Source organism: Rhipicephalus microplus, chromosome 7 (genome assembly GCF_043290135.1).
Source record: "Rhipicephalus microplus isolate Deutch F79 chromosome 7, USDA_Rmic, whole genome shotgun sequence".
Taxonomy (NCBI): domain Eukaryota; kingdom Metazoa; phylum Arthropoda; class Arachnida; order Ixodida; family Ixodidae; genus Rhipicephalus; species Rhipicephalus microplus.
In genome coordinates, this window is record NC_134706.1 from 12,263,186 (window position 1) to 12,289,792 (window position 26,607).

Genomic DNA, 26,607 nt, shown 5'->3' on the forward strand with positions numbered 1-26,607 from the left:
TTGCTTGCGGTGGCTGTGCAATGCTGTCCTTGAGTGCAGACAACCTGCAGAGCGAGATGTGTGATGGCATTGTTTCAGAAAAGTGACGTGTTGCCCCGCCGCGGTGGTCTAGTGGCTAAGGTACTCGGCTGCTGACCCGCAGGGCGCGGGTTCGAATCCCGGCTGCGGCGGCTGCATTTCCGATGGAGGCGGAAATGTTGTAGGCCCGTGTGCTCAGATTTGGGTGCACGTTAAAGAACCCCAGGTGGTCAAAATTTCCGGAGCCCTCCACTACGGCGTCTCTCATAATCATATCGTGGTTTTGGGACGTTAAACCCCACAAATCAATCAACCAGAAAAGTGACGTGAGACAAGGTCATGCAAGGACTGTCTCCACAGATACACCCTAGTTCCACAGTGCATGTAATGTCATTCGCAGGGATTGTAATTAGTTAATGCAATTTTTGTTGTGGCTACATGAGCATAGTGAATGATGCTCACAGCTAATGCCAGTCCATGGAATTCGTTAACTCAAGCAAGTGCGGCATGTTAGCTCGACAAGTGGTGCTTGCCAAAATGTTGCAAAATTGATTACTTAAAGCAAAATGTAACCAGTTTTAAGACTATTATAAATGGCTGTTTTATCTTTTGACTAATTGTTTGGCGTTAGTTGAAACTTATGCTTAAACTCTGACATGATGCCTATGCCTCCTGTTCGCTTTTTCCAAATGCTTATCTGTTCTTCTTTCATTGTGTTAAAATGGGGCGCGATTCTCGAGGCATTTACCTATCCGCTTTGGCCTCCACTGATTGGTTGGAGCTTAGTGAGCAGTGCATCCAGTTTTCAGTCCTTCTTTTACGTTATTTTAGCATTGCAAAGCTTTCACAACTAATGACAGAAGTGAGAGGGGTGCAATGCATTTCACTGCAATGAATGCTGCTCCAAGAGATACACTTGGATGCACTAAGAGTTCCTGAAATTCAAACATTTCAAATAATGAATCTAATAGTGCTGTATTGATTTTGGTGATTAAATCGAATTTTCGTGGTGTTAACATGAGCATGAAGTGCCTCAACAAACTGTGTCCCCTTGCTTCCTTAGAAACAAAGCATGGCCTGCAAAGCCACTGGTCTGAGGCCTTATTTATGAACGTGCAGCAAAGCAGAAAGCAGCAGCAAAGAAATGGAGGGTGCTGTGCCTATGGACCCGAGCCAAGCTTGGGAGAATGCGCGTAAGGCCCTCGAGAAGGTGCAAACTAACACTGGCAAGTCCACCACAGGCAGTGAACAACAGGCTGCTCCTCCTGGCTATGGCGGGGGCTTTGGCTTCGGATTCTGGCCCGGGCAGCAGCAGCCACAGCAGGGATGCATGTATCCTGGCTACATGGGGTGAGTTGCTGCGACCTGTAGAGCACTGTGCAACTATGACCGACAGGAACGGAAAGACTTGCTTGAATTGGCCCCTTCTGTACATCCTGAAGTTAACGTTTACGTGTTGGGGTAACTTTTGAGAACTATTCCTGCTTTTTTCTGGGTGCGTAGCATTCAATTAAGGGGGCACGTAGGTCTTGGAACGACCAAACATGGCCTATTTTGCAAAAAGCTATTCTTGGGACGTTTGTACTTCTGAGCACCTGCTCTCAAACTATTAACACCGAATTTGATCGGGAAATGCAATGAAATGGTCCTTCAAAGCACCCTGGCAAAGTAAGTTGCCCCTAAACGAATTTAATTTTTTCGAAGTTCGCGCGTGCACCGTGAACATTGAAGTGAACCGAGCGCTGCAATATTGAGCTAGGTGTGAAGCAGATTCCTTTGTGCGTAATTTTCATTATCACAAAATGGTGTCGTCCAAGCACAATGGCTGCTGTCGTGGGTTGTGGGGTCTGGAAATGGCGGGCGAGCACCACGCCACGCTCTTGGAGTGAACGGACACAGTAGATGCGGTCGGTACAAACCAGACAACATACATACATTTAACTAATTTTGGAAGGACGATATCATCTGCAGAATCGATACATCAATTATACATCAGTAATGAACACGCTAGGACATCATTTCATAATAACACGACAAACACACAGCACAACAAACACTCTAACCTACCCAAGGCGGCGTCGCCAACGCTTCACTCACCACGTGGGCCTACCGCAGGCGGCCCGCTGTGCCGCCCACTGCAAACCCACCGCTAGAGACAACCGTTCGCGGCAGCCACCACGCGCAGAAGAGGCTCGCTGAACTCTCGCCCGCCACCAAGGCCTGCCTTCCGCCAGGGGTCACCGTCGGCGCTACCACTCTACCAACAGTGGTACTCAACACGAATACAACGCCATCTATTGTCCGGCGGTCGTCACCCGAAATGCGGCCTTGGGTCGAGACGTGCGCCACACGGCACAAACAACTTTACAGGCGGTGTCAGCACCCCCACAGGGTTTACTGAAGGTCGTTCCCAGGTTGCTAATTGGCTCTCACTCGGCGCGCATTTCGAAAGCGTCGTACGGAGTCTCCAATCGGCCGACAAAGCCGGCTCGCCTATCAAGAGCACCGTTCTGCGTTTTCCATTGGCTGGCGTGAATGACTTTTTTTTTCCTTGCGCAGTGTGGTAACCTCACTACTCATTATAACGAAAGATCATTATGGGTTCAGGCTGAGCAAGCCACAGGGCGGCGTCTCCATCGTCTGCTCAAATATAGCGCACTGCTCCTCGTGCGCTCAACTTTACCAAAGTGCGTCAAACATACAAATGTTCGATCTTAACGATACACAAACCTTTGGCGCTTAGCGAGCCACAGGGCCGTGTCTTCGTCGCCTGCTCACGTATAGCGCATCGCTCCGCGTGCGCTCAACCACCCAAGTGTGGCAAACAAACAAGTGTTCGATCTTAACGATACACAAACCTTTGGCGGCACCCGAGGCACAGTACAACATCCGCTCGTGGGACGCGGGGAGCAAAGACTCCCGCACGCGGACAGTCCGCCTATAAGGGCAGGCCGTGAGCTTGTTGCAGCTGGCAATGGCATGCGCTGACATGCCAGTCGGGAAAAGGTCTCTCCCGGCAATACTGCGCACTCTCGCAATGGCCACTGGCCCTGGTTGCGAGAGTTAGCGCAAACCTTGTATGCACAGGCCTCTGGCAAGTGCGGCTGCTCTTGCGTGCAACTATTTGCCGCAGCCGGCCGGCGGTGGAGCTGAGCAGACACGCGCGCTCTGGTGTTCTCTTTAACAGTGGGCCCCTCTGTGCATGTTTGCTTTCTGGCAAGCCACTGCAAGGTCTTTGCTTATGAAATGGATTTATTTCAATTTATTCGAGTCGTTTGTTTTTCGTAGCAGTGTTAAGGTTTCGATGTCCAAAGTGTTCCTATTTGTAGTGCACTCATTTTTTTTATTATTATTGTAGAGATAGTAATTCCACAGTGTTGTTGGCAGTAGCTCTGTCACTTGGCTTAGCATATTGCTTCTGTTACATGTGAAATTTGTTGAGGTAACTGTCATTTTTTCTCAGGTACAATGGCTATCCTCCCCAAGGACCCGGAGGTGCTAGCTATGGCTTCTACCCACAATTTGTGAGTAGCTTGCATCTAGCAAACTGCTTGAAGCACTTGCATTTTACACTGCAGCTTTACAGAAGCACTACAACTGAACATAGCTGATGACAAAGGGGGGAAAAAAATTTCGCTTACTTAATGTGTAGTTTGAGGGTTTCTTTTAATAACGCCTTTAAAATTTTGGTGATGTGGTAAAAAAGTTCATTGTAACTTGACCTGATTTGTCCGTACAATTAAACAGATTGACGGTGTTTTCTTGACATGGTGAGATTTTGTTGAGTGTGCCTGGTGTTTTCAACTTGTAGACAATGCAGGGCTACCGGGATGCTATAGAAGCTAGTGCCCTCTCTCTGTCATTGAACAAGTCACTACAAGGATTTTTTTGGCACAATATTGTAATATTGCTAGAGTGCAGTGACTTATCGTGCCATGGAAATAAAAATTTTTGTCTGTCTCTTACAATGGTACAGCAGTTATCAATACGGATGTCTCAAAGAAATGTTTCCAGTTAAATATTCAGTTTGGGACATTGAACCCGGGTGCAAGTCTGCTCAGGGCAGAGAGAGAGAGTGAGAAAGGAAAGGCCGGGAGGTTAACCAGATATTGGCATCTGGTTTGCTACCCAGCGCTGGGAGTGGGTAGCAATCTTGTACTGTGAGTTAACTGTGAGGGCAAATTTTAGTGAAGCTTTCTTTCCAAGCAGCCTAGAAAAATTGCCCCGTTGCGGTGGTCTATTGGCTAAGGTGGCTGCTGACCCGCAGGTCAAGGGATCGAATCCTGGTTGTGGCAGGCGAAAATTCTGTAGGCCCGTGTGCTCAGATTTGGGTGCACGTTAAAAAACCCCACTTGATCGAAATTTCCGGAGTCCTCCACCATGGAGTCTTTCATAATCGTATGGTCGTTTTGGGATGATAAACCCCACATATCAATCAAACCTTCAAAAAATTTTTATAGCTCTGTGCTGGGGAGGTGGGAATGACCTCCATCCACATTATGGATCTTCACTGAAATACTTTGCCTACACACCATGTTCGTGCTTTCCAGAATATGTACGGCGGTGGCTACTTCCCGGCGTCAGCGTCGGTACCATACCCCCAGCCCGGTGCAGGGCCAGCCGGTCATACCGGTCCTCCGACCTCCAGTTCGTCGGCCGCTTCGGGTGCGCCGCCACCCCCTCCGGGAGAGCAGACCGCGGCGTCTTCTTCAGAGAAGGAGGGCGGCGGTGGTGCCTCCGAAGAGACACCTTCGGGTGGTACTCAGGCACAAACACAGCCGCAGCAGCAACAACCCCAGCCCCCCATGGGATTCGGCCCTCCGGGCCCCGCTCCTGGCTTCGGCCCCGGCTTTGGTGCTGGCTATTGCCCTCCGGGTCCTGGCTACGGCTTCTACTACGGCTATAATGGCATGGGGCCCAACGGTGACATTGGACCACGTGGTCCCGCGCAGTTCGGCTCTGGCATGCAGGGAAAGCGTGAGTGCAAATGTGTGCTCTACTCTACTGAAATGTAAGCCAGGCCAGTTTTGGACCTGTGCCGTACCATGAAATATGCAATTACGGTAATTACTCCAATCTAACGCGCACCTTTTTTTTTTCGGTTAAGCGAGTTCATAAATCACATGCGCGTTAGAATCGAGTACGAACAAAAATATTACTGTCAATCTATTGCCATCGGCAAATCCAAAATGGCCGCCCCATACGTGCGTCGGCATGCCGCGTCGGCCATTTCTGCCTATGTGTTTCCCATGTGCGGCACTTCGTACGTGTGCTGAGGAGTTCGTCATCTAGTAGTGCATTAGCATCGACGGCGTGGAAGAGCCGACTCCAAAAACTCGAGTGCACCACGATGCTGCTTTTAAAAAAAAAGTCATCGCGTGTGCAGAAACGGATGGAATTCGGGCTGCATCGCGGTCATTCAGAGTTCCCGAAACGTGCTTGCGGGACCGGCGGAAACAAAAGCAGAAGATTGTCGACAGCAAAGCTACACGCAAAGGCTTCAGCGGACCACAGCAGAGTCGGTTGCCGCGAATTAAAGAGCTGCTCAGCGAGTATGTGCTTGAGCAACGAGCGGCACAGCGGCCCGTGACGACAGAACTGCTTCAAGTGCGGGCTATGCAGTTAGCCTTAGAAAAAGGTCTAATGCGGAGCCAGTTTAAAGTGAGCAGGTGCTGGCTAACTAACTTTATGAAGAGGAAAGGCTTTTCCCTTCGAAGGGGAACATGCATATGAGAAAAGTTTTGCGGAAAAGTACGATGAAAAGCTTCAGTTTTCAGAGGTTCGTCCTAAACTTGCGGCGCAACAACGGCTACCTGCTTGGGCAAAACGGGAATGCCGATCAGACGCCTCTTTACTTCGACATGCCTGGCACCACAATCGCCGAGAAGGAGGCGAAGCAAGTTCGCTTGCTGACATCGGTCCACGGTAAAACTACAGTGACGGCAATGCTGTTACACGTCAGATGGGCACAAGCTTCGCCCGTACCTCATATTTAAATGGAAGACGCTCCCGAAAGGAGTCGTTTTTTTGAGTGGTGTGATCGTGCGGGCCAGCGAGAAAAATGAGTGCGCGTTGCAATCGATGTCTTACGTTTTTTTTTCCCGCGGTGGAAATCGGGTGCGCGTTACAATCGAGGGCGCGGTGGAATCGAGTAAATACGGTACATTTGCTTTGTGCATCATGCTTAGCTTTTTTCTTTTGAGAGGCCTGGCATATTTCACAATGGCCCGTCATAAATGATCAACACCGGACAGTACAGTAAAAGCTTGTTCATTCGAATGTCACGAGTTCGAATTACAGTCTGTCCGATTTCTCGGACGCTCGAAATTCCAGACATTGCCATGAGAACCCTGTATTCCTGCCGTGACGCTTTCAGTCAGCGAAAAAGTTCTATTAAGGGGGGACACTGTACTTGAGATGAAATGTCAGATATTTTCATGCATTTATAAAGAAAATTCAGTGTCATTGAGTTTTCGATGCTGATTTCAAAAATGCAATTACTGTTTCTATTGTTTGCCAGTATAATGAGACAGGAAATTTGTATTGCAGAGCTACTATTTACTAATGAACATAAGTAATGAACATGTTTACTAATGAACATAAGCTACACAACGGTAGAAATGCTTTTTTTTATTCGATAATTTTAGTAAGGTTTCTCACACCTTGCACCAGTATTGCAGACACGCCAACTTTATGCTCTGATTTCTGGGAGAAATTAAATTTTTTGAAGATTTTAATCAAAAATTCACACCTACCATTGTGTAAACTGAAGATACAGCTACATGTCACAACAAAAATGACAGTCCTAGCTGCTCTGGAGGCAGAGATCTTTTAGACAAGTCTGCAACTGCAGTAAAATTTGAATCTCGAGAAGTCATGCGAAAATATAAGTCTATTTTGGGCAGACAATAGCATGGAAAAGCTGTTTATTTACAAGGATTTGCAAATTCAGCTTTCTCAGTAGGTACCAGGCATGTAGTCCTTCTGTTTTGCGTCACCTAAATGACGTTTTTTCAATGGCCACTGCATGTTTTTCGCACAGGCACACTTGCGAGCTAATGCGGTCGCCGTGTGCTCGTCTGCTTCTCAGTTCGGTGATGCCTATGTGCGTGCGTAATCCGTGATCCGTCCTATAATAAAGCAGTTTTCCGGCTTCTCCAGATTAAGTTGTTGATGTTGCAGACCAAACTCGTGCATTTGCTCATCAATTTCAAGGCTCCAAGAGCAGCGAGGTATTAGTTTCCTTTTCACGTAAGATTGCCACATTTTCGAGTGGAGGCCGCGGTGCAATATGTTCATAGTTGCGGATGTGTCGTTACAAGCACTCTTCCTGTTGCCAGTAGCCTACATTGCGCAGGTGGCGAGCACGTTCACCGTAAACGGATTGATTTTCTGCTGTTTGCAGACGCGCGGCGAACTCCACTCTGGCTACCCGTCACGCAGGTCACGTCGGACGGGGGGGAACCAGCGGCATCGGCGCGTTTAGCGATAAGACTGCACTTCGGTTTCATCGTTGCAAAGATTCTATCTCTCGCAGCTTGCCCCGCCGCGGTGGTCTAGTGGCTAAGGTACTCGGCTGCTGACCCGCAGGTCGCGGGTTCGATTCCCGGCTGCGGCGGCTGCATTTCCGATGGAGGCGGAAATGTTGTAGGCCCGTGTGCTCAGATTTGGGCGCACGTTAAAGAACCCCAGGTGGTCGAAATTTCCGGAGCCCTCCACTACGGCGTCTCTCATAATCATATGGTGGTTTTGGGACGTTAAACCCCACAAATCAATCAATCAATCTCTCGCAGCTTCACTTCTGCTTTTTTACTTGCCGTCGTGTAACTGTTGAAGCTCTAGAGCACTGCCGCTTTCAGCGACGTCGACAACCGACGGGTTCGTACGTGAGTTAGGCCTACACCAGTGACTCGGCGACCGCCGTTGAACGCCGCAAGTTTGTTATCCTCTGTCCTGAGTGATAGCGGGGCTCTTTCTGAAGTTCACAGCGAACGAACGATCACCACACCCGCTTCACAAATCAGTGCGGCGAAAAAACGTCTTTACTGCGGCAGGCGGTCGACAGAACCATGACAAAATGGCACATGTCCGTGCGCGTCACGATGAAAAAGCAGACGCCGGAAATGCCACTTGGCCAATCGGGTGCCTAGGTTTTGTCACGTGCCCCAAGCAGCCAATAGAATCGCGCGGTGGTGCTTCTCGATGACGCGTTTTTGCTGAAAAACCAATGAGCAAGGCGAGCCGCTGGTGACGGGAAATTGAAGATGAAGAACGACCCTTCCAAACGAGATCAAGATGACCATGATAGCTCGTGTTTAATGGCAACGGTTTGGCGTGGAAAAAGCACGACTTTAGCGTCTATTTGTGCTCATCTCACAGGGGTGTTATAACTTGATTTTGTGCCAGAATAATGACACGAGAAGCTTGAAACTTCTCAGATAAGTGCAAAAATAGTTGCACATTCCGAAAATGTCAACTTTAGTCTTTTTTTTTTTTTTTGCGATTTTCGGCCTTTTAAGGCCAGTGTCCCCCCCTTTAAAACTGTATTTTTGCTTGCATTCGTTTTTCCGGAATGCCCGATTTTACGGACGTATTCGTGGTCCCTTGAGGGTCTGGGAAATCGGATGTCAACTGTAACTGAATTCCGTAGTGTTGTATTATCAAGCCATCACTAAACAAATCAGTGCATGTACTCAATGAATTCATAGATCTAGTACTTTGTTAAAGTACAGTGTAAGAGCTGAAGTTATGACCACTTGCGACTTGGTTCACAGTGTGACTTGCTAAAGACCTTCCTGTTTGACCCAAAACGTGCAAACTAGAGGTGTGGAGTCTGCCTATGCAGTTTAACGTTCTTAGTACTCCAAGAACCAGCATGCACTAGAAATAGAGATGGTGTAGTGCAACTCGCAGTGAGATTGATCTATTAGGTTCTATTGGATGCTAGGAAATTCTAGATGAAGCTAAGCGCATCGAAAGGTTTGGGTGAGGAAATCGAGAATTACGCAAGCATGGGTTAGAATTTGCTCGCACAGGGCGGTAAATTCAAAATCATTCATAGAGGCCCTTGTCCTGCATCAAGAAAAAATATAGGCTGACAGTAGTGCCTGAGGGTGTGGCTGTAAGGGTGCAGAATTGGTCGTTGCCTCCATGCCATCTGGCTTTGCCATGTTGTTTTCATCGTCCATGTACAAAGAAGTGTCTGCACTGTCCCTCTTCCACAGAGGCTCCTGGTTCGGGCGGCGTCCGGTTCAACCTGTCCAAGCGCGGCAAGTTTGGTGGGCGTGGGGGCAACCGCGCCAACGCCTTCCAGCAGCAGCGCATGGCACAGGGAAACAATCAGCGGTCGGCCGCGGATGCCACTCAGCGCCTCGAGGACTGCATGTGCGTTGGAAGTTCGCATTGGATTTACACACACAAACCTCATTATAACAAAGTAGCATCTTACACGAAAATCAGTTCATTATAAAGGTATGTGCTCAAACTTCTATATAACGAATTCGGATGCAGTGGAACGCCTTCGTTAGAGACACTAGTGTAAAATGAAAATGGGTGTAAGAGACGCCCAAGTGCCTGCTCAGAAATAAGGGCTGATCAGAAAATGCATACGAGGTGCGCTGTTTAAAAGAGACGCCTCATACTATAAAAGACAAAAATTGCTCCTCGGTGCATGTTTCTTACAGAGGGGTCCAACTTTACATTCGAACACCTTTATCAGAGACACTGATATAAGAGACAAATGAGTACAAGAGACACCAGTGCGCCTATGGTAAAATACGGGTTGACAAATTCATGCGAAGTACCCTGCTTGTAAGAGACATCTCATATAAAGGACAAGAATTGCTGTCCGAAGCATGCCTCTTATAAAGGGGTTTAACTGTACAGTGCAACCCACTTATAACGATCCCAGATATAATAATCTATTGGTTATAACCACCATAATTCGGTGCACGTACGGACCATATTTCGGTACCCTTACTTTTTTCCTCTGCTACCGTAATTACTCGAACCTAACGCGCACCTTTTTTCCGGTTAAGCGAGTTCATAAATCACATGCACGTTAGACTCGAGTATGAAAAAAAAAAAAAAAATGCCCGCAGCTTCCCTCGGGGGAACACTGAGGAGGATGCGGACCATATAATTGGTTAACGGGGTGTTAAAGTGCGACTTACTTGGGTCGATGGCTAAATTGGTTAACGTGGTTGTGAAATGGGGTGTTAAATTGCGACTTATTTGGGTCGATGGCTAAATTGGTTAACGTGGTTGTAGGAGGGGGTGTTAAATGAGTGAACACGTACACACGTATGCGAAAGGGCGGCGCTGGTCGAAGGGACGTCGATCATTGTGTTTGTGGATTCGTTGGAATTCATTTCACCGCGACCTTGGACGTCGACGCGCCGTACAAACCAACCGACGAGCGGCAACTGAGCGAGCGAGCGCCGACCTTGAGTATATATACAGCACGACGGCGCATGCACTGTCAGCTGTTGAATGTTCTCGAAGCGCGACGCCACATGCGCGTCCACTGGAGAATCAGGAGAATTGTAGATGTCGAACGCGGTGTGTAGAGGAGGAAGGGTGCACAGATGGTGGAGGAGTGAAGCGCGCGCGGTGTGTAGAGGAGGAAGGGATGCACAGATGGTGGAAGAGTGGGCGACGGCGCATGCGCGCGCGTCAGCTGTCGAATGTTTGAGAAGCGGTGCGGACGGCGCACTACAAGGCGCGAGTATAAGATGCTCCGCATCTAAAAAGGTCATTCTATTGTCATCGGCATTTTCAAAATGGTCGCTCTCTATGCGCGTCGACCATTTCTGCCTATGTGTTTCCCATGTGCGGCACTTCGTACGTGTGCTGAGGAGTTCGTCATCTTGTAGTGCATTAGCATCGACGGCATGGAAGGGCCGACTCCAAAAACTCGAGTGCACCACGATGCTGCTTTTAAAAGGGAAGTCATCGCGTGTGCAGAAACAGACGGCGATCGGGCCGCATCGCGGTCGTTGGGAGTTTTTGAAATGTGCGTGCGGGACTGGCGGAAACAAAAGCAGAAGATTGTCGACAGCAAAGCTTCACGCAAAGGCTTCAGTGGGCCACAGCAGGGTCCGTTTCCGCAAATTGAAGAGCTGCTCGGCGAGTATGTGCTTGAGCAGCGAGCGGCACAGCGGCCCGTGACGACAGAACTGCTCCAAGTGTGGGCTATGCAGTTAGCCTTAGAAAAAGGTCTAATGCGGAGCCAGTTTAAAGCGAGCAGGTGCTGGCTAACTAACTTTATGAAGAGGAAAGGCTTTTTCCTCCGAAAGTGAACGGGCATATGAGAAAAGTTCTGCGGAGGAGTACGATAAAAAGCTTCACAGTTTTCACAGGTTCGTCCTAAACTTGCGGCACAACAACGGCTACCTGCTTGGGCAAATCAAGAATGTCAATCGGAAGGGTGCATAACAGAGCGGTCGGGGAGAGCGGCGCGGAGGTAGGGTCGGTGTTTCGCAATAGGAATCTATGGGCAGAGCGCAGACTTTGTTCGCCGTAAGTGCTCGTTGTAAGACGTTCGTTGTAAGTGCGATTTTGTCAATAAAACAATGCATATTTTCACGGTCACGCCAATATTGTTAGTTTTAAGCGATAGTTTGTGTTAAGTTGGGCTGTTTGTGGGCTAGACTGGGCAATGAACTACTGATATAACGATGATTTATCACGGCACGAGTTCGTCATAAACAGGTTCGACTGTAATACGAATTATCGACTATAGCGAAGTAAGTGGCCAATAGCTTTGCCTTAGTGCTACAAATAATCGTTTGTGACAAATTTTTGGATATGATGAAGTATTTTCATAGTGGATGTGAGTTTTTTTTATAATGAGGTTTGAGTGTATTCCTAATACTAGGGTGGATGAGTGTTTGCGGGAAAGTCAAACTAGCGCTTATTTTTTTAAACAAAATAACAAATGACCAGCTATCCCAGCAGGTATACTTTTTCTCGTTATAACTGCTATTTCTTTACGTCCAGGTTTGAATGTATAACGAACCCAGATATAATGAAATATCACTTATAACAAAGTCACTGATAAGCTGTCTTCCAATAGACAGTGTTAAAAATATGCCTTTATAACGAGTTTTTGGTTATAACGAACCAATTTTTTGAGTAAGACGTCTTGTTTAACACGTGCTGTGCTTGAACTAAGTTGTGCTCTGCTTTCCTTTTATAGGGCCAACTTGACTCCACATGGTGGGGACTGGCCTGAAAGCCTCAAGTAAGATCTTTGTTCTGGTTGTTTGCGCTAGTTGTGCAAGCTTTATGCCAAAGCATGACAGTTCTGATAGAGCATAAGGAAATTGCAGGTGACTCGGGAAGTGCCTAGTTCATCTTTGCAGTAGGTTTTTTTTATATATTAAGTGTGAGCATTATTCATACGCGTCATCTTACCATATGTACATACTCATCATCATCAGTCTGGCCCGTGTTGTGGGGCAGAGGCTCGGCAAGTAAAAGAGGTGTCTTGCAGCCAAAACGTTGCCTTACAATATATAGAAGTGCCTAAACTGTCTTTTTTTTCTATCTTGCATGCCTTGGCTTGAGTTATTTCCGCACGCTCACTGCTTCCAGGTGACGAGAGACCTATCGGCTTAGTTTAGCATTATTGATTGCAAGTCAGGAGCACTAAATTCTTTTAAAAAAAAAAAGGCACAGGAGAACCAAATTACTTTTGTTTAGTGACACAAAAAAAAAAAGGACTGCAAAGGGTATTTATGGTTGCGCTCCAACAGAGCTGTGGCTTACGGCAGTGTTGCCATTTCATTGCCACAGGCGGTATGCCATGCGTGCGTTTGGCAAGTGCAAGTCTGAGCTGGACCGGGACCAGGTGGAGATTGTGCTCAAAGGAAAGCTGACCAAGATGTACCGCGACGGTGCCATGTGGTCTATCGACTGGGACAAGGAGCCGCTGCCCAGGTGGGTTCTATCTGTCCCCACCCCTCGCAGAAGCAATAGGCAGGCGGCAACAGGCCAAGGAGGGGAGGGAGAAGGCCAAGGTGGTTGTAGGCGATTGGCAAAGTCGTAAAGAACGGAAGAGATCCAAGGGGTGAGAAAGAGCCCGGTGGCTGTTAGCGGGGCTGAAGCAGGTGCATGTAGGGGTGCGTTTCCCCGCGGGGGGGGGGGGGGGGGGGGATTCAAATGTTAATGAATGAAGTTAGGGGTGCGTTTATTATGCGAGTGCATTCATTACATTATACGAGTGTGTTCATTACGCGAGTAAATACGGTATATGTATCTTTAAATTAAAACAAGGCCCATGGAAAAGCGTTGTTTTTTTTATTATTATTCAAAAGAAGGGACAACAACAATGAATTGTAGCAGGATTTGACTTTCAGTATAGTCCTAGTGGTAGCCAGTAAAATACGTCCTATTTCAAAATTTACTATACTTGGAGCATATAAGTCGGTATAACAAGCTTTTAAATTCAAAATAAAATGAGCAAAAAACAGTATCGATGTGAGAGTAATGCTTCATTAAAACCTTGAAGTGGGGGGCTTTGCTGCAGGGCATGTTTCTCATGAACATGTGTTTCGACTGTTTAGCATCACTTCACTGCAGTGAAACCACTTTTACATGCAAACTACGATTCCTGGACAGGTGCTCGCACGGCATAGCACCCATCCATTGCAGCGAAACCACCTTTACAGAGCATTACATGCGGTATAATACACACCTATTCGTTAGAATATTCGAACGTGCCACCGCCAGAAATTTCAGGGTGAAGTTCTTGTAACGTGTGATGAGTGGCATGATCAATACGGGAGACGGCAGGAGAGTGCGCACTCAACTAATAAAAGTTCCCTGCTCTTGAAGAAAGCCTTCAATTGTGTGCGAACGCTTGGGTCTTGCGGTATCGCCATGTCGTGGGATCTAGTTTCTCCCAGCATTGTTGAGAAAAGCTACATGAAAATGGGACAATCGAACGCGCTTCACGGAACGGAGAACAATGCGTTTTGGGACAGCGGCGACAGCGATCGCGACGTTGAATACCCATCGGACCTCCCTATCTGTGATCCTGACTAGACTGCCCGTGACTGGACCTGAATAGTTGAAGTATGCGCCAATCCTGTTTAATAAAGAAGTGCACTTCGTTTGTGCTCCAGTCTATTTTCTCTTTTCTAATGCTTATGTTGAGCGCATTAGAACTATTCCACATTATTACGAATGCATTCATGAAATCCTTGCGTGATTTGTGCACCCCCTTTTCAGAGTTCCAAAATAGCAAAAGAAACTACACAAATTATGAGAGTGAAGACTGCACATTCGGGAGGGGTTGGCCAAGCTGCCCATTAGGGCAAGACACGCTGGGCTGAAAATTTCAAAGGGGCGTCATGGGTGTTGTTCAGTTCACCTCCTTTTTTTTGCTGCTAATCACTTTTATTTTCATGTGTTTTGTGCATTTACCCCAGGAAAACTGTGTAGTATACGTCGGGCAGTGGTCTCTTGGCCAAGGACTATGCTCGAGTGCAGTGCGAAGTATTGCAGTAGATGTGGGCCACTTATGCAGCCTCTCAACAGATACCTTGTGTCACGTTTTCACAAATAGTCACTAAAGGTGTGTCAGATGGGTAAAACATTGTCATAGTGTATAAACTATATATATATGTGTATATATATATATATATATATATAAAGGCTTCCACAAAAAGTTGGAGCTAAAGTAGACATGAAAGGCCAAATTCTGTTATGCAAAGCTACATAATGCCTATAAATTTTTCTAAGCATAATTGTTAAGGGCGTGGAATGTTTGCAACAGTGCAATATGTCAAATATCCTGCCCCAAGACGAGTTTCTTTGCAAGAGAACTGTACTTAGTATAAATCATTGCATATTCTTGCAGCATCCACAGTGAGCGTTTGCAACAGGAGCAGCAGAAGGCCGGGCCGGGAGCAGGGATCGGCACTCCGGGCTTAGATGGGGCAAATAATAAAGGCGGCAGTGCGGGGATCGGCCTGCCACCACTGGGTGGCGGTGCGGCCTCCTCTAAGTTGTCGAACCTGTCGTCCAAGGCCGGGGTGGGCTTTGGCCGGCGGCTCGGCGGTTTGATGGCTGGGCGGCTGGGGCCCCAGACGACGCCTACTAGCGGCGCTGGCAGGCTCGCTTCGTCGGCCTCTTCCGCCGGCGGGGGAAGCGGCGGCGACTCTCCGCCCGGTTTCATTCCACTGAAGAGTGGCGGCAGTCGCCGGGGCGGTGACTGGGGTCGAGGTTCTTCGTCGCGCAGGTCTCCGCGATCTCGGTCTCGTTCGCGCTCCAGGTCGTGGTCACCACGGCCACGCAGCCCGGCCCCGACCCACGTAACTCCGAGGGATCGTCGGAAGAAGAGGCGTTCGAGGTAAATTTCGGCTTGCTTTCGCTTGACTGCAGGGGGCAGCCAATTGCACATATTGTGCTGTATTTTCACCGGTGTTTCCTAGTTCATCGTCGCAAAAAGCATAACAATTGCAATAGTTAAGCTGAGCTGCTCCAGTTGTAAAGATTTTGATGCTAACATGTGCTTTAGTGGGGAAAAAGGCCGAGTGGACAGCATGCTTTTCCACCTTTCAATTGAATTCTCACATAAGCCACCATAATCTCTTGTGGTCTCTAAGTATGTGAGAGACCCCAAAAAAAATGTTTCATCGTGCCCCAAGCATGCTGCTTCTATTCGCCAGACTGTGTGTTCTGGCACAGTCACATAGCGGGAACTATCGGGTGCATGCACACAGTAACTACAATTCTTAATCACGTTTTTTTTTTTTTTTTTTTTTTTGAAAGTTGGATTTTTTTTTTTTCAAATGTTAGTGCATTAAGGGGGGACGTGGCAAGTAAAACTAATTTTTTTATTAATGTACTGTTTGTGATGAAATTTGGTGTGTGTATGTGGATGATTGTGAGGATTCCAAATATGAAAACCGTTTTCAAATACCTCTTGTACTTTTTGAGTTACAAGCATAATTATACTAATTAATGCTCTTCACACTTAAAGAGATAATTATTGCTAAATGAAATTATTTTTTCATATTATTATGTTCCCAAAGCATCAACTTGTGCAAAGAAGCTATTAGTTGATTTTTCTAGTTCTTGTAACCATAAATAAAATTTCCAAAACATGGATGTTGTTTTGCGCACACATCGCAGTAATTATAAAATGTGTTCTAAAAATTTTAAATGATGAGTAAGAAAAGAGATAAAGCTTTATTGCACTGCTAAAGGCCTCCTGAGCCTAGTGCAAAAAACGGAACGACTCTATCAGTCTTTGTTAGAAAATGACAGATGTTCTAGCGAAGGCACATAGGCGAAAATCAAGAGTTGAGAAAACTGACTTTGAAAGTTCACTCTTGTTTGGAAGTTCACAACATGCCTAAAACACTCAGAATCCTCCTGGGCAGTAATCCTGAGATGCTGTGGCCTTGGCCTCTGTAGAGCGCAACCCAGTTTTGCGCTTCTTTGTCGTGGAACAATGCGCCTTTTGAGCCCTCTTTACCCTTTTGGCATCCTTTTCGGCTGCTCGCCGCAAAGAGCAGTCTCCTGGATTGAAGCCCAGTTGAGCAGTGATCTCTTGCAGCGCACTCTTGCAGCCACCATTGAAACGGCAGACTGCATCTGCAACTGCACTTTCCACACTTCGAAGGGAGGCGAACTGGCTCTTGGACTGGAGTGACCAAATGAGGCTGTTCATACTCTCCACAGCGTTCTGGGTTTTTCCCTGCGCACACCTTTCAAGGAGCTCTTTGTTCGAGAGGCGCTTGTAGATTGGCAGCAGTGCCACTCGCACGTGAGGGGGCAGTTTATGTTTGTGAGGCGGCAGCGGCTCTCCCTTGGGCAATGCCTGATTGTGCGGGCACCAGGAGTCAGTCCCACTTGGGCACAGGTTGTGGTGTGGATCCTGGTCTGTGGATGTTACATGGTAATAAGTGGCCATGATGGCCCTCTCCATGCCAGGAACATCGTTGGGGTGGCTCTTAATGGCCCAGCCATAATAATTCGTCAACTTCTTTATCAGGCCCTGCGTCAGCCGGCCTTTGCCACCCATGCTCAGTCCTCGGCCTTTGGATTTGTGCTCATCAAGAAGGTTGCGCAAGGAAGTGCCCATTCTTTTTTTCACATGGTTCACACACTCCTGTTTCTTAATCACCATGTAGCCATACACCTTGTCTTGCGTGAGGGCAAGGTACGTACGGCTGTCACCGTCGCAGAGCACATTGATGTATCGAAGCTTGTACTTGGTAAACGATCTTTCAAACATGATCCTAGCTGCTTCTACTTCCATTTGGCCTGCATTAGCATCGGTGTTCTTTTGGCACTGTGGCTTGTGTTTCTCAAGCCACTCCTCATAGTTGTCGTCACCAGGCTTGGGGCCAACAGCACAGCCTTGGCAGTAGTTGGACAGGACACAGTGGTCCAAGACCAAGCCTGTGTACAGCTCGATTACACAGCCCACGCCAATATGACTTCTGTGCCCCCTCGTCATCCACGTGCCGTCGTAAATGACGTCAATGTTGCCTGGCACTCCTCCTAGGTCCTTGTAAATGTCATGCACCTTCTGTGCACTTTCTGCTTCAATGCGGGTGGCAGCTGATGTGGTGGCAGGGTGGCTGTACTTCCTTTGCAGTCTCTGGTAGGACTTGTGGTGCAGTGCTCGATGCGAAATGTCCATCGCAGAAAAAATGTCATTTATGGCAGATTGTTTTCTGCCAACTGACTGCACAGCCCTCAAAGCACGCACGTTTACCTCAAAGGGGTTCGTTTTTTGTTGCCCGGAGCACCTCGGGGACGACCACGCACTGTTCACTCTGCCACAATTGTCACAAAAAAGTTCCATCCTCGCCGCGAGTCCAAGGCAGTGCGTAGTCTCGAGGCGTATCGACCCTTCGTCGCACTTGTTGCACTTTACTGACGAAAGCAGACCGTTCAGCATCTTCTTATTTACAATGAAGAATGTGGAGTCCTTACCGCCGTCATTTTCGTCGCAGCCTTCGTTCAGAAGCTCGAGCTTCCGCTTTGAAGCGGACTTCGATGCTACGGCATCCAAAACATCCCGCCTTGTCTGCGCCCGCTGCGCGATTTCTTCACTGCTCGGAATCTGGGCCGAAACTCGCGATAGAATGTTCGACGCGCGCACGCCCGGAGTTGCAACGGCTGCCGACGCGGTGCCACCGCAATCGGGTTCGCGAGAGCGTCCATCACGGTCGACGGCATCCGGCGGTCTGACATACGACGATGTGGCACCTTCCACACTCTCGGCCTCACAACAATCAGCGAAGGGTCTGAGTAGAGGCTCCGTGACGCTTGAAGAGCATGCTCCGTCCGGAACTGCGACTGGGACGGCAGCCGCAGTCGTCTGCCCTTTGTTCCAAGCTTTCCGACGCTTGCCGTACTTGTGGACGCTCCGGAACTTTTTTTGCGGCAACATAGCACCGCAGTATGAGCAAGCACTCAGAAGAGACCACCGATGTAAACAAAGCTTGGTAAAAAAAGCACGCGAACTATCACAAAAACAGCAAACTGGCAAAAAACGAAGCGCACGCCGGATGATTCTCGACACGGCGGCCGCAGATGCGCTCGCGCTTCCAAGGTTGCCAAGGTGCGCGGCGCAGCTTTGACCAGTAAGAGGTCGCGCCTGCTACCACGTGACCCGCGCAGCCAATTGCCGTTCTTCGTTTTTGTTTTTTTACTTGCTCCTCGCGCTTTTATTTTCACTCGGCGAAATACGAGACCGCGACCATCGGGAAGCCGGCTTTCTCCTCTTTCCAAAGCTACCAAAATGGCGGCCCACGGTCAACAACTTGGCGCGTTTGTGCGGCGTGAACAACACCGTTTCAGGGGCTTTTTTTTCGCACTTTTCGGCGACTAGCCTCGGCAAAAACACTATTTGCGGGATTTGTAGCGCACGTTTCGCTGTAATATTTTAGAACAAGGAAGTTGAAGGTCTGAAGATTACGAAAAAAAATAAATCAGAAAATCGCATATTTTGACCAAAATCGGCACTTTACTTGCCGCGCCCCCCCTTAAACCTGCCGTTAAAAGCCTTTTTTTTCATATGCTTTCTACTCTGGCTAGATGGGCTGCGTGGTATGCAAAATATCTATTGAAAAACTCGCCAATTGGAGATTCTGTGTTTAGTGTATTGTGAGCTGATAAAAATGCGTACTTCTCCCGCATATGTCATTGACAATAGTACTTCAATCTGTGTGCTCCCTCTGGTGTTGCAGCAGCTCCGTGGAGTCCAGCCCGAGCCCAGAGGTAACTCGCACGTCCAAAAAGGCTCTCAACTCTAGCGTCTCTTCCTATACTCATGGGGGCAACAACAGCAATGCCAATGGTGGCAAAAAGAAGTCTGGCCAGGGCAACCGGAAGGCCAACAAGAAACAGAAGAAGCTGCTGCAGCAGCAACAAATGTGAGTCTCTTTAGCAGTGTTCCGCGCGAGAGCAAGTGCTTCTTCTTTAGAATAAACTCAAACCTCGATATAATCAAGTATTGGTCATACAGTTAAGGAGGAAGGCGCAGCCTTTGAAAATGGAAAATAGCAAAAAAGTCGATCTTTGGGAAACCACATATTCAGGCAGTACGTGTCATAAACTTCCTTTTTTTTTTGTAAATATCATCTAGCTAATTGCAAAACTGTTTGCAATAAAGTTTACAAGCCGCCGCAGCCCTCGAGTGACACGGAAGCGCTCAAAATAGCCCAACTTGGCGCAATCGTAGTTTCTCGACTGCTTGACAGAGCTCCGCCATTTTGGTGTTTTGTTTGTGAATTCTTGCACTTTCTTTTCCTGCCACCTGCGGCGGCAGCGCAGGAGAAGAGCAAGGTGCTCATAATTTGAGGGTTGTTGAGAAAAAATTTGCCGCGGCAGGCACATACCGCCTGGATTGGGCGATACGCGCGCTACTCAAGGACGAGAGGGGCCCCGTGACAGCGATTGGCTGCTGCGCGCAATGACGCAGTATTCTGTCGTCTGCTGCTCCTCCGTCCCCGGCGTTCCGCGCGCTATCGTCTTATAAGCTTGTGCGAGTAGTGAATTTTAGGTTCGAAGCGAATAGCGATTTTGATCGAACAATTTCTAATCGAATTCGAATGTGATGTATGACATACAAAAAAAGGAATATTCACCATGACCTAACTAACCTGCTTTATGCAAATGCCTTTTTTTTTTGTTGTTGTTCAAAGGAAGTTGAAACAACCTTGAGTAGTAGTTTTTGTAGAATGCGAGTGATAACCTCTAAGATACTTAGTGTCTTAAAATAATTATACTTTGAGCATATAAGCAGTCATAACAAGCCTAATAAAATGAATTGATTTGAGGGCAACATGTTCCTTTAAAGGGGCCCTGCAACACTTTTTCCAAGTAGTCATGGAGCAAGTAAATATGCTTATTGCCGCAATAATTTACTGCTGCAAAGTTTCAGTATGAGCAGAGTGCCAAAAGTTTGTCGCGCGCTGCAAATTCATTCTCTCTTCTTGTCCCGACGAAATAGCTGGAAGTTAAACAGGTCGGAATGTCATGGCAAAAGAAAATATGTCACATGCACCTCGTGACCTTGAGCACTTTTTTGTTTAATGTGCGGATTTTTAGTGCGATGTGTACTTACAATTTGAGTGTAAAAAGCCTGGTGGGAAAAAGTTGGCACAGTGCCTTGATTACGCAAAACCTGGTCAGGGTTTGTTCGACAAGAAGCTATGATAAATTTGTTTGTATATTTTTAATTTAAAATACCTGAAGGACCCTGTACACTGGGTTTAATACGAGGAGGGGGAGAAACAAACAAGTTAGATTATATTCGCAAAGTGTGATTCAACGGTATTCTTGAAATTAGCACGGTTGATGTACAGGGCAATGTCTGGGGTAAGATTGTTCCATTCGATAGCAGTCTTCACACAAAGAATGATTGCAGATGCGTGGCAGTGCGGGTATGGGGAGGGTATACGGCTTTATCATGGCTAGTGCATTGAGAGATGCGATGAGATCTAATTGATGAGAGAACAGTTTACGCGAAACATAAAAAACTGATAACAAAGTTGTATCTTACACAAAAATAAGTTCATTATATCCGAAAATTTGTTATAGAGCTTTATTTCTAAGACTGTATCTACTCCAAGGCTATTTTTCATTTGTTTTGTTATATTTTATATTCTGTAACAATCCTCTTTGTAATAATAAAAACTGATTGATAGATTGATTGATTGCACCAATATTGTTATATACCGGGTTCGTTTATCAAGGTTTGAGTGCACTCTCCTTCAGTTTAATTTTTTCATTCAAAAATAAAGTAAAGCTGAGTAACGAGTACTGACTGCTTTAGAGATGGCCCATCATGCAGTGACAAAATGAGCGCATGAATCGACCCAGTATGAACTTACAAGTCATGCCTGACGATGAACTGCTCCAACTGCGTTGCGTTGCAAGGAGAGGCCCAACAAGCTGCCACGAGGGGTCAAACAGCCTGGCATTTTCGTGCAATCGCACAACACAGCTTTGAAATGCTGCTTTCAGTAACTCGCAAACCGTCTGACTTGAACCTCTTCCTCTTGTTGTTCTTCCCACAGGATTCAGTTTCAGGTGGAGGAGGACATGGCGACGACGGAGAAGCTTCAGAAGCGTGCGGCGCGCTTTCAGTCCGAGATCTCTGCAGGCAGGAAGAAGCGGCCCTTTTCGCTGGTGCTCAGCATCAACGCCGGACCCAGCCTGGGGCCTTCCTCTGGCGACGGGGACGCCGACCTGGACTGGGAGTCGTTCCCCGTCGTGGGCACCTGCCAGGAACTCGAGAAGCAGTACCTCAGGTTAACCTCTGTGAGTGTCTTTTCCTGCATCCTCTTCTGTAGAGGCTGACAGACTTTTTGCGTGCTAATTGATGGTTGCACAAATGTTTGTTTCATAATAAAAATATCAGTTCACTTGTGTGACTAGGAGCATTTTAACGACAAAACAGCTAGAAAACATGTCATTTGGAGTGGTAGTAGTAGTATCTTGATTTTGTATCTTGGAATACAAGCAGGAACTGAAGCAAAAGGTTTTTCATATAGGTTATACCTGCAGTTGTAGCTTTGGGCCAAGTGCTGCGCTGTTTCGGAGTCGGAACACAGGTTCAGTTTTGCGCCACAGTTGGCGCATATGAATGGAGATAAAATGAATGAGGCTTATGCGCTTGTGTTCAAGTAAACACTACAAAACCCGGAGTTGTTATTGCACTGTCACTCATATTGCATGCCTCATCGTATTTTAATCTTAACATGTAAGACAACAGAATTTATGATCACCTGGTGCTGTTGAATTGTAGGCCTCGGTGAGCACTGATAAATTCATAACTCCACAATTTCAGCATAATGCTTGTTACGCAGTTGGTTCTTGTTCGTGTCTTCTCTATTCGTCTTGCTTGTCAATCAAATGGATAGACATTTTTCAATGCTCGCTTTCACTGCCGTTCAGGCTCCCGACCCATCGACCATCCGTCCAGTGGAGGTCCTCCGGGAGTCGCTGGACATGGTCAAGGAGCAGTGGCTGCGGAAGCAGGACTACCACTACGCCTGCGACCAACTCAAATCCATCCGGCAGGACCTGACTGTCCAGTGCGTGCGGGACCCCTTTACCGTGCAGGTCTACGAGACCCACGCCCGCATCGCACTCGAAAAGGTCAGCGAGAACTCGCTCATTTCGTGGGTCCTCGCAACCGTGCACACTAAAGTGGCTACATGGCCTCTCTTATAAATGCAGGGTGACCACGAGGAGTTCAATCAGTGCCAGACGCAGCTGAAGACCCTGTACCAGGATCTCCACTGTGGTAACCCGCTGGAGTTTCTCGGTTATCGCATCCTCTACAATGTCTTCGCCAGGAACACGTTAGGTGAGTGGTTCAGCTTGGAGTATTTCAGAAGTGGTATTTTTTTTAGGCCCCCTGTCACTGCTATGAAAGTGCTAGGTATTTACAAATTCACACCTTTTTCCTGAATCGCATGTGCCTCACTTCGCAAGATTGAAGAGTCCCGGTTGTAGGCCAGTCTGTGATTTGCGATTGCAAAACGTAACTGCAAATTGTGTGGTATACAGAATGAGAACACAGAGGTACTCAAAGCTTAGATGACTTATTTACTGTCATTTTTGGCCCTTTCTATGCTGACTACTCTGACCACTCTGACATAAAACAACGAACACTTATGTACAGACTACTCTGACCGGTCTTGTACAGACTACGTTGACTCTTGTACTGATTATTATCCACATGGACGTACCGGCTATCACATGTATTTACATGTGTAATGAATCCACTCGCAATAATGTACCCACCCCCGACCTTAGTCCTCAGGTGTTAGACTTGTTGTAAGCGATGTCTTTGTAGAGTAGTTCAAAGGAATAGCAGAACCTGTCTTCCTTCTCGAACAGAGCTGAAGACTATCCTGGCGCACCTGAGCTCATCGGAGAAGACGGATGAAGTGGTGAGGCATGCGTTAGCGGTGTGTCATGCGTGGAGCCTGGGTAACTATGCGCGGTTTTTCAAGCTGTATGAGCGACCGCCCAAGATGTCGGGCTACCTGATGGATTGGTTCGCGGTGCGGGAGCGCCGCAATGCGCTCAAGGCCATGGTCAAGGCGTGAGTACTCTCTCCTTCCCTCCCCCAACACCCTCAAGACTCCTTCTGGGACACCCTTGCAACCCTCTTGTTCCCTGTTTAGATGAGACCATTGGCGAATAGCTACAGCGCACTTGTGCCAAGCGAACACAGGCATAACTGGTAGCTTTCGACTGTGAACATCAATGAAAGATGGTAGTCTGCATACCCTCAAACTACAAATGGTGATTAAAAAAATTACTAGTAGCATTGCTAGACCAGCTGTAACATTTAAACATACCAATAATGGAATGGAGTAACAGGTTCATGTTTCAAACATTTTCCATCGTCTGAAAGAAATCGTGGAGACCCTTGTTAGGGGTTATTACATGGCTTTTTCTGTATTTCTAAACGAAGTTTAGATTAACATGCCCAGCTACAAGCGCTGGTCTGGTACTTCAGGGTGGGTTTATCTCGCATGGTACATATGTTGTGTCAAGTTGCTTGTTCATGTGGATGGTTGCCCGAATGTTTTACCTGTTGAGCGCTGCTGCAAGGGCTGTGGTAACGTGTGGGAAGTCTACGAATTACGCCCGTTGTGGGGTACGAGAAAGCATGTTGCATGAGAATTGTGCCATCTTATTAGCTGCGAGAGCATTTTGCTCAAACCTTGGGTGAGCTTTAGGAAAAACTTAATTGGAGCTAGACTCGTAAGACGAACTTGCATTCCACTTGTACACTGTCTCCAGTGAAGTTGATTTACAGGAGTCTACTGCTATTGCGTACAAAATGTTACGGTTGCATCAGTCAAGAGCATGTGGTTGTTGGGGATTGCTTGGAAAAGTGATCTGCATTAATGGGTGCTACCTCTTAGTGCCAGCAAAACAGCACAAAAGCATAATTTTAATGTGTGTAGGTTCTATTTTTTCTTTTACTTCTTTTCCTCAACACCAAACAAAACTAGCAGAAGAATGATTGCATTAGTAGCCCGCATTATAATTGGTGCTACTTCGATTAGTGCACCGTTCGAAGCCTTATTTTGCGAACCCACGAGCCCACCGACTCTACGTGGTTACTCTGAAACTGTTTTATATACTTGTTCATCAACTGAGGTGATGGAAATGCCATGCCCTCAAGTCACTCTAAAGCAAGTGCTCTTTTATAGCGCACTTTTGCAATGATTCAAGTTGAAGCTATATGTGCATGCGTTTAGTGTTAACGCCTGGGCTATTTGCCTTCTTGTTTTTGTTTGCATGGCCTGACCTCCTTTGGCGGCATTCTATAACACTCCGAAATAACGGAGGCATGTGTGATGTGTTCGTCAGCACACCTGTGAATGAACCACAAAATGTGACCTGTGCATTTTGTGTGCGTGTGTAAAACTTGTCCATAACATCAACATTAAGAATTGTGCTGCTAGTTTTATCGGTGCTTTCTGAAATAAGGGGTTTCTTCCGTGCAGTGGTCAAGAAAAGTTTTTTATGTGAGCATTTTAAAATTGTTACAATTCATACTTGCCAGTCTCGGGGATAGGTTTTGGTAAGATGTTTGCTGCAGGGAACCATTTCTTCAAAGAGATCATAAACTGCGGGTTGCCTTCAGAGTAGAAACAAATCCCCTCTAATGTCATTACTTCGAATTGGCTCGGCAAAATTCAATCACAGCATCGCCATATCCATTGCCATGTTCAGTACCTTATCTGTGCATAACTATTTACTCGTCAAGCTTCAATGCTTGCTGTAGTCGTGCACTGTAAGAGCACTTGACTCCCATGAACTGCACATTACATAACACTACGATGCAGAGGATTTGTCAGGTACATGGATGTAACAGTTGATTTTGTAGGTTTGCTTGGTCCGATTCACCTGGCGACTGCGGTAAGTATGAACCCCACCCCTTTCACAATTTGGAAGGAACAGTTTACTATATAATGCACAACCTAGTGCCATATAAGGCTTCTTAGTTTGCTTATTTATAAAGGACCCATTATGCAGACTCCACATAGTGAACCTGTGAAGCAAAGTATGTTGTACACCAAAATTGGCAGTCCTAATGCATCATCACCTAGATTGCCTGGCATGTTTTTGATGCTTGCCACTCACCAGTGTGGTCATCTTGGTTTTGGTTAGCTCGAGTCAGTTGAAGTTACGCTTGACTAGTGGTTACTCCTGTTGTAGTGAGGTGAGACATGTGTAAGTGCAGCAGTAAATTTCAACTATACACTCCAACATTGATGCACTGAACCTGCAGGTAACAAATGATTGGCAATGATGCAGTAAAGATGTTGCTATAGTGTTACAAATGTACATTTATAATGCATTTTTTCGTATAATGAAGCTGTATTTATGTCAACTGTAACTTTGTTGAAAGGTTTGCGTGTGTATTTTGATTGAAACTAATACGTTACTTTATGTTGTTCGGAAGGTTTTATGCAGTACTAGAGCACACGGCTAAAATAATGTGACATGTTCATCTCTAGCCAAGTTGTAGCATTACATTGTTGCTTCGATATGGGCACTGTTTTCACGAACACTCTTTCCGTAAAACCTGCATAACTTTGGTTTTGTTTCGTAGCTTCTCTACGTGGAGTCAGCTGGTTGGGGGAAGCTTTGCAGATTTATAAACTTAGGCACTTCTTCACTTGCACTTCTGTTCTGCTAACAGTCCTTGTCCTGTCTTGTTTTAGATACCGTCCGGTTTTGCCGGTAGAGTATATTGAACGCACGTTGGGCTTCAGCGACCGCGAGGACGTGCTCGCGTTCCTGGCCGAGCTAAACGTGACCCTGGCCGAGGACGGCGCCAGCGTCGACTGCAAAGAGTCCCTTGCAGCCGTGCTTGCCGCCTGAGCTGCCGACACTGCGGTTGCTGTGGCGACGGTGGTGGCTGCGCCCTTTTTTCTTTACCCTCGCTCTCAACACCCTTTCCCACTGCCAACCTTTTTTCACTCAGCCATCGCGTTTGCCGAGGGAAGGGGTAGTGTGTAAAAAAAGTCGTGTGCTTCTTTCCGGCAAGGCCCTGGGAGAGCAAGTTCACCCGAGTGA

The 26,607-nt window shown here is 47.1% G+C and overlaps 1 protein-coding gene across 5 annotated transcripts in view; it reads left to right on the forward strand.

Moving 5' to 3' along the window:
• Positions 1-26,564, forward strand: part of LOC119180160 (leukocyte receptor cluster member 8) — a 146,046-nt gene extending 119,482 nt beyond the window's left edge. For 3 of the 5 annotated variants that reach the window (XM_075868666.1, XM_075868665.1, XM_037431300.2), the window contains exons 2-14: positions 1,138-1,368; positions 3,482-3,542; positions 4,569-4,995; positions 9,243-9,402; positions 12,218-12,262; positions 12,817-12,960; positions 14,885-15,376; positions 19,236-19,421; positions 21,570-21,813; positions 22,450-22,653; positions 22,735-22,864; positions 23,401-23,608; positions 26,253-26,564. In XM_075868666.1, the coding sequence (XP_075724781.1) occupies positions 1,163-1,368; positions 3,482-3,542; positions 4,569-4,995; positions 9,243-9,402; positions 12,218-12,262; positions 12,817-12,960; positions 14,885-15,376; positions 19,236-19,421; positions 21,570-21,813; positions 22,450-22,653; positions 22,735-22,864; positions 23,401-23,608; positions 26,253-26,412 (2,667 nt within the window). In that variant the 5' untranslated portion in view covers positions 1,138-1,162 and the 3' untranslated portion in view covers positions 26,413-26,564. Of the gene's footprint in view, positions 1-1,081; positions 1,369-3,481; positions 3,543-4,568; positions 4,996-9,242; positions 9,403-12,217; positions 12,263-12,816; positions 12,961-14,884; positions 15,377-19,235; positions 19,422-21,569; positions 21,814-22,449; positions 22,654-22,734; positions 22,865-23,400; positions 23,609-26,252 lie in introns of all 5 variants that reach the window. The other 2 variants (XM_037431301.2, XM_037431302.2) reach the window with 2 other exon arrangements.
• The last annotated feature ends 43 nt before the right edge of the window (positions 26,565-26,607 follow it).